The 14,313-nt window shown below is 47.5% G+C and overlaps 1 protein-coding gene across 6 annotated transcripts in view; it reads right to left on the reverse strand.

Annotated features, from left to right (window-relative positions):
* Nucleotides 1-14,313, reverse strand: part of LOC139380301 (plakophilin-4-like) — a 116,183-nt gene that overhangs the window by 61,342 nt on the left and 40,528 nt on the right. For all 6 annotated transcript variants that reach the window (XM_071122889.1, XM_071122888.1, XM_071122891.1 and 3 more), the window contains one exon: nucleotides 9,842-9,954. In XM_071122889.1, the coding sequence (XP_070978990.1) occupies nucleotides 9,842-9,954 (113 nt within the window). The remainder of the gene's footprint in view (nucleotides 1-9,841; nucleotides 9,955-14,313) is intronic.

Below are 14,313 nucleotides of genomic sequence, written 5' to 3' on the forward strand. Positions count from 1 at the left end.
GAGCAGGCAGGCAGCTCAAACTCTGCTGTAAATCCCAAATGGCACCCTATCCCCTATATTGACCACTACCTTGGACCCAGACCTCACTTGCCTGATCAAAAGTAGTGCACTATGTAGGGAATAGGGTGCCATTTGGAATGAACTCTCTGTCTGGGAGAGGAAATGTGATTCATTCTTCTCGTCAATGAGAGCGGCCCTAACACCAGGCCCTGAGCGGCTCCCCTATTGCAAACCTCAGCCACTTCAAACTGATTTTAAGAGAAGACCCCTCAGAGCACAGAAGAACTAAACTAAAACACACTGTAAAAAAGGTTGATCTAACAGCTACCTGGACCCAGACAGCTTCAATTACATAAGAAAATGATCTTTAGTGAAAAGGACATGGTGGTAATTTCAAAGAGAAGAATTGTGTGAGCGCTGGACCTTAAAGCAGGGTTCCCGCCCCTGTGCATTCAAATGAAATATCTTAGCGGGTCATTATTGCCATGACCCTGCTGCTGCCGTTCGCTCGCTGGATCTTACCATTCGAGGGGATGTTAAATGAGCTTCTAGAATAAGGGGAGGGCGATCGGCATGCCAACGAGACGCGGGCAATTAAAAGAGGAAGCGAGGAGAGGTATGCTCCATTGAGCCATGGCAGATGTAGTGACATGGGCTGCTTCCCATATGCCACTCTATTTCCTTTAAAAGAGCACTACTTTTGAACAGGGTCAAAAGCGCACTATATAGGGAATAGGGTCCCATTTGGGATGCGGACCCAAACTCCTGCTACCATCATACCCAGACCCATCTCACAGTCACAGCCACCTGGGTGGGCGGAGGGAGACCCAGGCAGTAAACTACTGATACTCAAACAAACATTACAAGCAAACCCATCCCTGACAGGAAAAAGAGCAGCGCCACGGTCCCGCCCCACCGCCGTCGTTATCGTTTTTGATGACAAAACGGAGGTGAGGAGCGCCACGCAACGCATATGTATTTTTTCTTGCAGTAGGCCTACCATATTCTGCTTTTCTATGGCAAGTGCAATGGTGTCCGAGGGGGGAAAAAAGAGTGTTTGTTGTTTGCAGTAGCTTCGTTGCTGTTGCAATATGTCAAACGGACGTGGCTGTTCACTGGTTAATGATTCCCGCTTCAAGCTCACAATCATATCACTCTGGAAGTAGGCTACAAAGGGGAAGGGTTTACGTCTTCCATTCCAGTATAGGGTGAAATTACCCCCTAGACAATGATCTTGGGTCAGTTTAGCATTTCCCCACTAATGAGCTTCCATTCCCCGGGTGGGAGGTCTCCTCATCAGTCTCAACCCACTCAGAAAGTCTCGCTGATCAAGTCGTACCAGCCCAGATGACTGATATGAAGGACTGCTGCTGTCCTGGAGGTGTAATGAAATTGAATGAGCCTCATCAGAACACTTGAGCATGACGTCACCTCTATTGATGGGCCGGATGGCCCATTGAGAAAAAACGCTGTGACATTAGGACGAGGAAAATCTCTTCCATTTTTATAGGGATGTGGAGGAGATGCTGGGCCTGTGTTGATCCCAGAGTGGGACGCCAACGACTCTCTCTCGCCCAGACTGATGATGCTGATGGCTTAGCCCTGTAGGCTGCGTCACGACACACAGGGAGCCGGAAGCGCAACCCAGCCCTTCTCAGTACAGTACAGGAAGCCTTACCCAGCCCTCCTCAGTACAGTACAGGAAGAGCTACTCAGCCCTCCTCAGTACAGTACAGGAAGTGTTACCCAGCCCTCCTCAGTACAGTAGAAGAAGTGTTACCCAGTCCTCCTCAGTACAGTAGAGGAAGCGTTACCCAGCCCTCCACAGTACAGTAGAAGAAGTGTTACCCAGCCCTCCACAGTACAGTAGAGGAAGCGTTACCCAGCCCTCCACAGTACAGTAGAGGAAGCGTTACCCAGCCCTCCTCAGTACAGTAGAGGAAGCGTTACCCAGCCCTCCACAGTACAGTAGAAGAAGTGTTACCCAGCCCTCCACAGTACAGTACAGGAAGCGTTACCCAGCCCTCCTCAGTACAGTAGAGGAAGTGTTACCCAGCCCTCCTCAGTACAGTACAGGAAGCGTTACCCAGCCCTCCTCAGTACAGTACAGGAAGCGTTACCCAGCCCTCCACAGTACAGTACAGGAAGCGTTACCCAGCCCTCCTCAGTACAGTAGAGGAAGCGTTACCCAGCCCTCCTCAGTACAGTAGAGGAAGTGTTACCCAGCCCTCCTCAGTACAGTACAGGAAGCGTTACCCAGCCCTCCTCAGTAGAGTAGAGGAAGCGTTACCCAGCCCTCCTCAGTACAGTAGAGGAAGCGTTACCCAGCCCTCCTCAGTACAGTAGAGGAAGTGTTACCCAGCCCTCCTCAGTACAGTAGAGGGAGCGTTACCCAGCCCTCCTCAGTACAGTACAGGAAGCGTTACCCAGGCCTCCTCAGTACAGTACAGGAAGTGTTACCCAGCCCTCCTCAGTACAGTAGAGGAAGCGTTACCCAGCCCTCCTTAGTACAGTAGAGGAAGCGTTACCCAGCCCTCCTTAGTACAGTAGAGGAAGCGTTACCCAGCCCTCCACAGTACAGTACAGGAAGCGTTACCCAGCCCTCCTCAGTACAGTACAGGAAGCGTTACCCAGGCCTCCTCAGTACAGTACAGGAAGTGTTACCCAGCCCTCCTCAGTACAGTAGAGGAAGCGTTACCCAGCCCTCCTTAGTACAGTACAGGAAGTGTTACCCAGCCCTCCTCAGTACAGTAGAGGAAGCGTTACCCAGCCCTCCACAGTACAGTAGAGGAAGCGTTACCCAGCCCTCCTTAGTACAGTAGAGGAAGCGTTACCCAGCCCTCCTTAGTACAGTAGAGGAAGCGTTACCCAGCCCTCCAGAGTACAGTAGAGGAAGCGTTACCCATCCCTCCTCAGTACAGTAGAGGAAGTGTTACCCAGCCCTCCTCAGTACAGTAGAGGAAGTGTTACCCAGCCCTCCTCAGTACAGTAGAGGAAGCGTTACCCAGCCCTCCTCAGTACAGTAGAGGAAGCGTTACCCAGCCCTCCTCAGTAAAGTACAGGAAGCGTTACCCAGCCCTCCTCAGTACAGTACAGGAAGCGTTACCCAGGCCTCCTCAGTACAGTACAGGAAGTGTTACCCAGCCCTCCTCAGTACAGTAGAGGAAGCGTTACCCAGCCCTCCTTAGTACAGTAGAGGAAGCGTTACCCAGCTCTCCTTAGTACAGTAGAGGAAGCGTTACCCAGCCCTCCTCAGTACAGTAGAGGGAGCGTTACCCAGCCCTCCTCAGTACAGTAGAGGAAGCGTTACCCAGCCCTCCTCAGTGCAGTACAGGAAGCGTTACCCAACCCTCCTCAGTACAGTACAGGAAGCGTTACCCAGCCCTCCACAGTACAGGAAGCGTTACCCAGCCCTCCTCAGTGCAGTACAGGAAGCGTTACCCAACCCTCCTCAGTACACTACAGGAAGCGTTACCCAGCCCTACTCAGTACACTACAGGAAGCGTTACCCAGCCCTCCTCAGTACACTACAGGAAGCGTTACCCAACCCTCCTCAGTACACTACAGGAAGCGTTACCCAGCCCTCCTCAGTACAGTAGAGGAAGTGTTACCCAGCCCTCCTCAGTACAGTACAGGAAGTGTTACCCAGCCCTCCTCAGTAGAGTACAGGAAGTGTTACTCAGCCCTCCTCAGTACAGTACAGGAAGCGTTACCCAGCCCTCCTCAGTACAGTAGAGGAAGCGTTACCCAGCCCTCCTCAGTACAGTTGAGGAAGTGTTACCCAGCCCTCCTCAGTACAGTAGAGGAAGTGTTACCCAGCCCTCCTCAGTACAGTTGAGGAAGTGTTACCCAGCCCTCCACAGTACAGTACAGGAAGCGTTACCCAGCCCTCCTCAGTGCAGTACAGGAAGCGTTACCCAACCCTCCTCAGTACACTACAGGAAGCGTTACCCGGCCCTCCTCAGTACACTACAGGAAGCGTTACCCAGCCCTCCTCAGTACACTACAGGAAGCGTTACCCAACCCTCCTCAGTACACTACAGGAAGCGTTACCCAGCCCTCCTCAGTACAGTACAGGACGTGTTACCCAGCCCTCCTCAGTAGAGTACAGGAAGTGTTACCCAGCCCTCCTCAGTACAGTACAGGAAGCATTACCCAGCCCTCCTCAGTACAGTACAGGAAGCGTTACCCAGCCCTCCTCAGTACAGTAGAGGAAGCGTTACCCAGCCCTCCACAGTACAGTACAGGAAGCGTTACCCAGCCCTCCTCAGTACAGTTGAGGAAGTGTTACCCAGCCCTCCACAGTACAGTACAGGAAGCGTTACCCAGCCCTCCTCAGTACAGTAGAGGAAGCGTTACCCAGCCCTCCTCAGTACAGTAGAAGAAGTGTTACCCAGCCCTCCACAGTACAGTACAGGAAGCGTTACCCAGCCCTCCTCAGTACAGTAGAGGAAGCGTTACCCAGCCCTCCTCAGTACAGTTGAGGAAGTGTTACCCAGCTCTCCTCAGTACAGTAGAGGAAGTGTTACCCAGCCCTCCTCAGTACAGTAGAGGAAGTGTTACCCAGCCCTCCTCAGTACAGTTGAGGAAGTGTTACCCAGCCCTCCTCAGTACAGTTGAGGAAGTGTTACCCAGCCCTTTTCAGTCAGTAGTACAGGAAGCATTACCCAGCCCTCCTCAGTGCAGTACAGGAAGCATTACCCAGCCGTACTCAGTCAGTAGTACAGGGAGCGTTACCGAGCCCTCATCAGTACAGTACAGGGAGCGTTACCAAGCCCTCCTCAGTCATTAGTACAAGGAGCTTTACCCAGATTGTACAGTCAGTACCAACCAGTTAGTGTTCAACATCCTTCATTCAGTACAGGGAGTGTTTCCCAGCCCTCCACAGCCAGTCGGGTCATTCCTAGAATACGGGGCCTTTTCTGTACCCAGGAAACATCACTTCTTATTTAGTGTAAAATGTAGATCCCAAAAGGGTAAATGTAAGGTACCTTAAAAAAAAATACATATATGGATCTTGAAAGGGAGTTGAATGCAGTTTTTTTTTCAACTCTTTTTTTCAGTGGATGTGTTTTTGCCATGTCCCCGGGTGTTATTCATCAACTTCCACAAGACATGTAAGGCATAAAATAATGAAATATTTATTCTAGGACTACCATAGTCCTAGTGGTTGTCATCAATAACGTTTTCCTAGTCATCAATCATCAATAACGTTTTCCTAGTCATCAATAACATGTTTTTCATGATTATTGTATTCATTATTATTATTTAATTTAAGATGTGCTCCGTGTCTCTGATATCGCTCTCCACCCTGTTAGTTTGTTGTAATTCTCCATTTAAGAAAACAAACCCCTTCCTAAAATGACACCACATTCAGGAAGCTTCGACATTTCTTTGGTGGGAAAAACAATAGTGCAAAGGTAAATAAATATAAATACTCAGTTGGATCTATTTTTCCACGTTTCATGTTGCCGGTCTGTATGTCACACTCATACATTTCCATCCTGTTACGCTAAACAATAGAGTAAATTAGCCACGTTTCAAAATGTAAAATAGAGAAGTTAAACTCATGTTCAAGTGTTCACCATTATGCTAGCTCTATCTCGCTCACTCGCTATGGCTCATTTAGGCTCCACTTTTCCACCCTGTTAGGATTATGTACCTAATAGGGTTGTAAAATGAACATAAAAATGTCTGAGCTTGACCAATATGTTTTTCTGAAAGTGACACGTCCTTTTCTGACAGAATATAACAACAAACATCTATGTATATACACTAATATATATACCCCCCCCCCCCACCAAAAAGTTAATAGGTCCAAAAGGCACCGCAGTCAGTACAGTGCAGGCAGCACCACACAACTCTCTGCCCACCAGGCTATCCTGGACATAATATGACCTCCCCAAAGCCCATTACTCTTGTTAGGGTCGCCAAAAGGCCACAACCTCTTCAAACTACCCATGGCCATCACATGATTGGAATTCATTGTGTAGAAGTGACCAGGTTGAAAATAACCCCGTAAAATCACACCCTGTTATGATGTAGGCCTTTACCGATTGTGAGTGCTGAGAATATGACCAGAGGAAATTTCCCCTGTCCTGTAGGGAGAAAATGGTACTTGTACCTTGCTAACGTCAACAAATAGGATCAATATCATGACTAGATCCACTCTCATTGAGGCTGCAGAAGCCTCTTGTGGAGGAAATAGCAGCAAATAGCCCGGTTGCCAATTTTGACATCAATTTCCCCTGTAGGACAGCCTTTGTTTGGAGACTCTCTGGCCACGCCTCTCTCTATCTGCAGCTCGCTGAGCCCTGAGAGCTGTAATGGACACTCACACGGAGTGCTGCTGTTGGACGAGGAGATGCTTCATGTGAGGACCTCGGGGTTATTACTAGTCACGAAAGGAGCTTTCATGAATCAGGGTACACTCTACTTTCAAGAGCGGAAGCACTATACCCACATAGAACTATACTGGCTATGGCGAATGACTTCCAACGGGCGAGCCACAAAGAGACAACATTTCATCAACATAACACATTGTGTCCACTGAGTTGTGTCCGAAATTGCACCCTACTCCCTACGGTCAAAAGTAGTGCACTACATGGGGTATCATTTCAGACGCGGACAGTGTCCCACACAACCCGACATGCCTTTTCCGTTAGTCAAGACACCAGACCGATAATAATCTTCTCACAGCAGCAGGGTGCATCCCTGACTGACTTGACTTAATAAAAAGCTGCGATATGCATAAGCCAACAGAGAACCCCGGTATTAATAGTAGCCACTAAAATGTGTCCATTAAGCAATTTCCCCTCAAAAGTCACAGGCCATTAACCTCCTCTCTTATTTTCCCCAGCCGCATTTCACAATTAACATTCCTACTCAACAGCACATCATCACGTTCTTCAAACAGCAACACCAAAGAGGTGTGATCCCCCCCTCCCCCGAAAAAAAATAATTTGCTGTTATCCAATGCTGCATAGGTGGATTACTTCAAACCATATCTTCCAATTAGATACAGGGTACGTCACCAATGGCACCCTATTCCGTATATAGTGCACTACTTTTGACCAGCGCGTCGTCAAAAGTAACGCACTATTTAGCCGAACAAGGTCTCATTTAGGACGTAAAAAAACCTCAACAGTTTCTTAAATAAATCCAGCAACTGCATGACACAAGATGACGCCCATATAGCATCTCAACGTGAGCATGCAGTGAGGAGAGTTAGCCAGACATAGGAAAAGCTCAGCGATTTGAACAGTAGCCTAGCCGATGTGTAAGCCTATATTACTGTATGTTTGATTTGGTACATGGTACAATTTATTTTGCTGATACTTTGGTCAAGTGAAGCAGAAATGGACCCGGTTTGTTGAAACGTCATATTTGATTAGTCTATCTTGCGATTGTTTGTTCTCTCTCTCTCTCGTAATTACTGTACCAGCTATGTTTTTATTTAGGCTAATTGCAAACAACTTTCTGAGATGGAACTTCGTTAGGCCTGTAGATTAATTTAATGGTTGATCATTAGAGTAGGCTGTGCCTAGGCCGACAAGTAACATTCAAATCGAATGGGTAACGGGGAGAAAAAGGAAATTACGATTTTCAAACAAACCAGGAGAGGGAAAAAACGACGTTAGGTCCTATCTGACATTTTGCACATCTTTGGTGCTTTCCGCTCTTTCTACAATCTACAGTGCCTTGCATAAGTATTCACCCCCCCCCGCCCCTTTCGACATTTCCACATTTTGTGTTACCCGTCATTAAAATAGATTTAATGTCTGTCACTGATCTACAGAAAAAAATCTAATGTTCAAGTGAGACATTTTTTTTTTAAAGCATATTTTTCAAAGTTATTTACAAATAAAAAACATGAAAGTCTTGATTGTGTAAGTACTCACACCCTTTGCTGTGACACCACTAAATAAACTCTGGTGCAACCGATTACCATCAGAAGTCACACCATTAGTTGAATGGAGTCCCCCTGACTAAACTAAAGTGTCATGTGATCTCAGATTAAATACACCTTTTTCTGGAAAGCCCCAGAGTTTATTAGAGAGCATATCTCAACAAACAGCATCATTAAGTGCAAGGAGCTAACAAAAACAACACTAGGATAAAGTTCTGGAGTGGCACCAATTAGGGCTTGGTTCTAAAAAAAAAAAAACATCCCGAACGTTGAACATCCCCCTGAGCAGCGTTAAATCCATCATTAAAAAAAAAAAATGGAAAGAATATGACACAAGGACGTCCACCAAACCTCAGTGACATAGTTTGTGACACCGCGATGTCCTCACCATCAACCATGGCTGTCAAACATCATCGATAGACGACGCGATCGCAAAATCGCCCCAACCCTATTGGCTAATGTGATTAATGAAGCCTCTCATGGACATATTTGTGTGTGGCGGTCCGTGAGGCGGAACAGCACGCCGTTTTGACTGAATACTTCCTCTAGCCCAGCTCAGCCCAGGCAGCAACCCAAGGGCTGCTAGCTATAACCTATACAGTACAGTAGCACTTCACCAAAGAATAATTTATACGCAACGCAAAATGCCTAGCACAAATACGTGTGCATCGGCGCAATTTGTAAATCGACGTAAGATCAACATTTTGTTCAGTTTATTGCGTTCTTCGTGCGATATAAATGAGGCCCGAGCAGTGAACATCCAGCCGTTTCTCCCTGGTTTGCATTCCAAACACTTAAAAGACACACCCTCTCCCCTCAGCCCTCAAATGAAGTGGACACTTCTGATGACGGATCATGACGTCTGAGGAGTTGACACTTGCAGGGCGAGGGGTGAGGGAAGAATGAATGAATTTGAAATGGACCGCTCTTGCCCGGGAATGTGTCACTCGTTCATCCCACGGTTGTGTTTTATGTCACCATGGAACTATTGTGTGCCTTACATGCGCTACAGTCAATTATGATTGCATTGCATATCTTGGCTAGAAGACAACGCATGCGCAGACATCGAATGTTAGCCGTCCTACTATATCAGGTCAAATCGAAAATTACAATGTATAAGTGTCAGGGGGAAAGTGTTGCGCAAGCTAACGTTTCCAAAAAGCTAACCAAACAAAAACATCCTTACTTTTATGATACGTGCTTGAGCCGTCATGTGCATTAGTAGCACAATTTCTAACTTATTTACATTAGTTTTTTTTAGTTTTTTTACTTACGTTGTGTTGACTTCTCCAAATGAATTCTGGTTTTAAGTATTGGCTGACTTTTCTTAGCGGATGTACAATCATCGCCAATTGAATTATTGGGGCGTTTCAGAACATTTTTATTTTGTTTTATTGAAACTTTATTTAACTAGGCCAGTCAGTTAAAGAACATAATCGTACACTCGCAAACTCGATCAAAAACGAGGGCCCAGGGGCTTACACTGCCAACTTCCCTTGCTTGGCCAAACAGCGACAAAGATGGCCGCGGGGATTCCCCCAAGGGCACAAGGCGAAGGTGTGTCTTTTATGATTTTGAAACGCAGCCCCTGTTACTGTCCACATCAACCATTTTTCAACATCTGCTACCATAGACAACATACTGTGTGTGTTTGTTTTCCGCAGCAATGTCATGGCTCGTCAAACTGAAAGGTGAATTGATGAGAACATCTAGGATGACGTCGCCATCTCTGTTCCATATACACAGTCCATTTAGACGTCAATTTGCCGCCACTGTATTCCTGTGCCAAGATGCTAAACTACGGCCCACTGCTGCGCCTGAGGAAGTAGCTATGTGCCAAGCTATGACCAGCATGTAGGCTCTCTGTGAGTGTGTGTGCTTTCATGCACGCATGTGTATGTGTGTATACATGCATGTGTGTGTGCTCATTACCTGCCGCTAGCAGTGTCTGGCGATTCGGCCCCAAGTCTGCATCTTTCCAGCTGATTGGCCACAATCTGTCTCTCCACCTCCAGCTCCCTGGTCAGCCTCTCAAACTGGAGCTCCTGCAGAAGGACAGTAAAGACAAGACAGAGACAGGAACACAAGGTCAGAGATGCCATGCCTTACAGAATGGCTCCCTTGTAAAACAGGTATTCCGGTCTGAGTGGGATTTCCTGGTTCAATAAAAGGTTCAATGAAACTACACGGATGAAGATGATGCCGACGAGGAGGAAGGATAACAGTTTGACAACTCTGAGGAACAGACGCGTGTACAGACGCCGCGCCATAGAGGACGTACAAAAACACCACACACATACACACACACACACACACACACACACACACACACACACACGCACAGTCCCACATGTGCATCACAATGCACAGCCCACACACAGAGATTGAAGTACCACTTTAGCCTGGGCAAAAAACAGTGTTATTCAACCTTGCTTCTACTAGCTTGTCCGCAGGAAGCAGCATCTGACTTTTCTAATTATCGAACCCCAGTGAGGCTGCCTGCCTAGGGTTCTACCTGGGCTCTCTTTCTCTGTGTCTCAGCCTGGCTTCAAGCACTGCAGCATGTCACAGGAAGAGAGCCTCACATATACAAGCGTGCGGACACACAGTACACTACTAGACCTACATGTATGCATAACACACACACACACACACACACACACACACACACACACACACACACACACACACACACACACACACATACACACACACACTACTACTACAACCATACATCACACACAGCCCTTTCCTTGCACCCATGCCACCCCCGCTCTGTCACACACAGACATCCCGGGACTCAGTCTGTTTCTCTCTCTCTCTCATGTACACAGACCCATTCCCACTCACCTTAATAGGCGATAATCTAGCTAGACTAGCTATCTCTCTCTCTCCCCAGCCCAGCTGTAGCCCCTTCCATATAACTGTAGCCAGTCACAGCCCTCTACTCCTTCAGAGGAAGTAAGCCACTGTCCCGGTGGCTTCAGGCTGCCCACGCTTCACGCCTCATCTCCACCACCCCTCTTTAACTTCTGGAGGTGCCACGAGAATGTCTCTCTTGACTGGAGACTCATTTGGCTCAGAAGAGAGCGTTAGCTAGTGCTCCCCCTCCCGCCCGCCCTCCCTCCCTCCCTCCCTCCCTCCCTCCCTCCCTCCCTCCCTCCCTCCCTCCCTCCTTCCCCTCCTCCTCCGCCTGCCTTGCATTGCCTTGTGCCCTCCCCTGGCTCAGTAGTGGCCATGTGCAGCCTGGCTGCTGCAGAGAGGGGAGAGGGGAGCTCTGCTAAACCCTGCCACTCCACACAGAGAGAGACAGAGACACAGGCCACGCTGCAGTTTCCTCAGGAAGTAGGAACATCTACACGGTGGCTCTGCTCCTGCCGCTAGCACACACAGAACAGAGGATCCTACTCCGGAACGGGGACTGAAACAGACCCCTCTGTAGAGTATATTACAGCCCTCTGTCCTGACAGGAAGACTGACACTGATATACTTAGAAGGAAATTATCAATAAATCCTTTGCGGCAGCCGCTTTAGAGACGTATAGAATAAACGAGGGAAACTTATTTTCTGTTTCAAGAACCAAGAATCTGTGTGCACATTTGTGAAACAAAACTATTGTATAGACATAGTCAACAAAGATAATGGCATAGAGAACACGTTAAGACGAAATCTCCTTATCGGTTTAGTCTGAGTCTTGCTATTCCAGGTTCTCGGGTTATTTAATAAAATATAAATAAAAGTTCACGGTCTTCGAGACGATGGTATCATTTTAGTGACGTCTAGCAAAATATGTCCCCGGGTGATCTTGTAACTGCTCATCCGTCCGAATGAAGCTCAACACCGCAATCTAACAGCGCTAGTGTGCTGTGTGTGTGTGTGTGTGTGCAAACCCAACAGCTTGTACCTATCCCCATGCACTCTCAGCAGCACTGCAGCACTCACACCACATTACACCTACTATTAAACCTCTCTGATAGCGCATGAAGATCACTGATACGTGCACGTCTCTGCCCATTACACTTTCCTATGCATCCCTTCGAAGTGGGTGTGCAGTTTAACTGGCTACGCTGTCAAATCACTAGCGCGGGAGTATCTGTTTAGACTACAGCAGAGTAACAGGGTCTAAAAACAGATAAAGAGTGCCCTATCCTTTCAAACGCCCATAAAACCTCGGAAACAAATAGACTTTGCAGTTCACGGTGTAGGCTAAGAGAGTTGTGGTCATCCTTTGGCATCACAGAGAAAAACAGACCGCCAGAATCCAAGAGTTAATATTGTGGCGCAGAGAGTGTTGTGGTGTATCACAAAGTACATTTGAGAGCCCGATAGAAACACAGATAACGGCGTGCGTCCCAACTGGCACCCTATTCCCTATGTGCAGATGTAGGATCTTAATTGGAGCCAGTTTCCTACAGCAGGAAAATAATGTTGGATTATAATTAACAGACATTTTTTTTGGAGGCTTTGATACATTTTAGTTAGGGCAAATCAAGTCTGACAATTTAAAGTGGAAATGACAAACTTTAGAAGCCCTTTTAAACCTCGAAGACACGACAAGTTTGCATATCCTGCTGCGCAGGAAAATTCTCAGCAACAAAAGACTGATCAAATGAGGATCCTACATCTGTACTGCACTATTTTTGACCAGAGCCTATATAGGGAATAGGGTGCCATTTGGGATGGAAAGGGTGAACGACCCTTCCAGGAAGAAAATAACACAGATAGGCTTTAGTTCCACAGCCTCTGCCCTTTCTCATTGGCTCACTGCAGAAAACACTTGTCACATGATACAACACGATCCTATCATGGACCATGTATGACCAGAAAAACACTTTAAATCACACATTCTGGAAGATGTACATATGTTTGTGAGTAAACACAAAGAAATGGGTGTCTTATGTCATGAACATGGTTGGTTCACCATTTATTTGCCTTCTCCCGTTTGACTGTGCAGCCTTGAATGTCCGAGGGGCGGAAACCTGGTCTCAGAGCTACTAGATAATGCACAGCCAAGGGCAAACAGTGTTGCATCTTCTACTGAATAACTCCAACGCAGCAGGTTTCTATAGAATCCAGATTGTGTTTCTGATGAAACAGGGCAGAGAGGGAGGCATCTGCTGCTGCCATATGACTCTAAATGCTTGATCCCAGTTCCAAGCCTGTCCTACCCACACTCTGTACCCCAAGCCTGTCCTACCCACGCTCTGTACCCCAAGCCTCTCCTACCCACGCTCTTTACCTCAAGCTTGCCCTACCCACACTCTGTACCCCAAGCCTGTCCTACCCACGCTCTGTACCCCAAGCCTAACCTACCCACGCTCTGTACCCCAAGCCTTCCCTACCCACACTCTGTACCCCAAGCCTCGCCTACCCACACTCTGTACCCCAAGCCTGACCTACCCACACTCTGTACCCCAAGCCTGTCCTACCCACACTCTGTACCCCAAGCCTGACCTACCCACACTCTGTACCCCAAGCCTGTTCTACCCACGCTCTGTACCCCAAGCCTGTCCCACCCACGCTCTGTACCCCAAGCCTGTCCTACCCACGCTCTGTACCCCAAGCCTTCCCTACCCACGCTCTGTACCCCAAGCCTGTCCTACCCACGTTCTGTACCCCAAGCCCGCCTGCATGGAGGAGATTCAGAGCTTCCTGTACGAAGCAGAGCTAGCTAGCCTCTCCGTCGCCACCCTGCAGCAAACAATCCTCCCCTCTTGCATCTGCTAGTTTTTTTCCTCTCTCAGGTGGCCATCAATATTATTAAGACGTCGTCCTCAATGTCCCTCTCCTTGTCCTTTATTAGCCTATGACGCAAAACAGAAAACATATTTTATGACTTTTACCTCTCTCTCATACATTTCAACAGGAATTTCCAGAGCATAGGTCATCACGAGCCATATGAAGCCCGCGACAAATGTGGATCCAATACATTCATTATTATCTTCTCACACCAGGCTGTTACAGATGTAGGATCGTAATTTGATCACCCTTTTTGCAGGAGAACTTTACATTTAAATGTATAGTGTACCTGAGGTTTAAAAAGGCCTCTAAGGTTTGTAATTTCCACTTTGAAATTTAAGAATGGATTTTCTCTTACGAAAGAAACGTACCAACCCCTACAAAAATGTCCATTAATTCACATTTCCTGGTGATGCAGGATTATTTTCCGGTGTAGCAAACTGGTTCAAATTAAGATCCTACATCTGTGCTTGTCGCTACAGGCGGCAACCTAATGAAACAAGAACAAAGACAACACAGCCTAAGTGGCGCGTCCATTACAGCCTCAAATAGACCGGCTCTGCTCTGGTCCCCATGTATAATTCATTGAGTTTGCAGAGTCGGCGAAACACAAAATGGGACACATCTATTCAGCTTAATGATGCGACGCGTCAGGACGAAGGCCG

The sequence above is a fragment of the Oncorhynchus clarkii genome, chromosome 22 (assembly GCF_045791955.1).
Source record: "Oncorhynchus clarkii lewisi isolate Uvic-CL-2024 chromosome 22, UVic_Ocla_1.0, whole genome shotgun sequence".
NCBI lineage: Eukaryota > Metazoa > Chordata > Actinopteri > Salmoniformes > Salmonidae > Oncorhynchus > Oncorhynchus clarkii.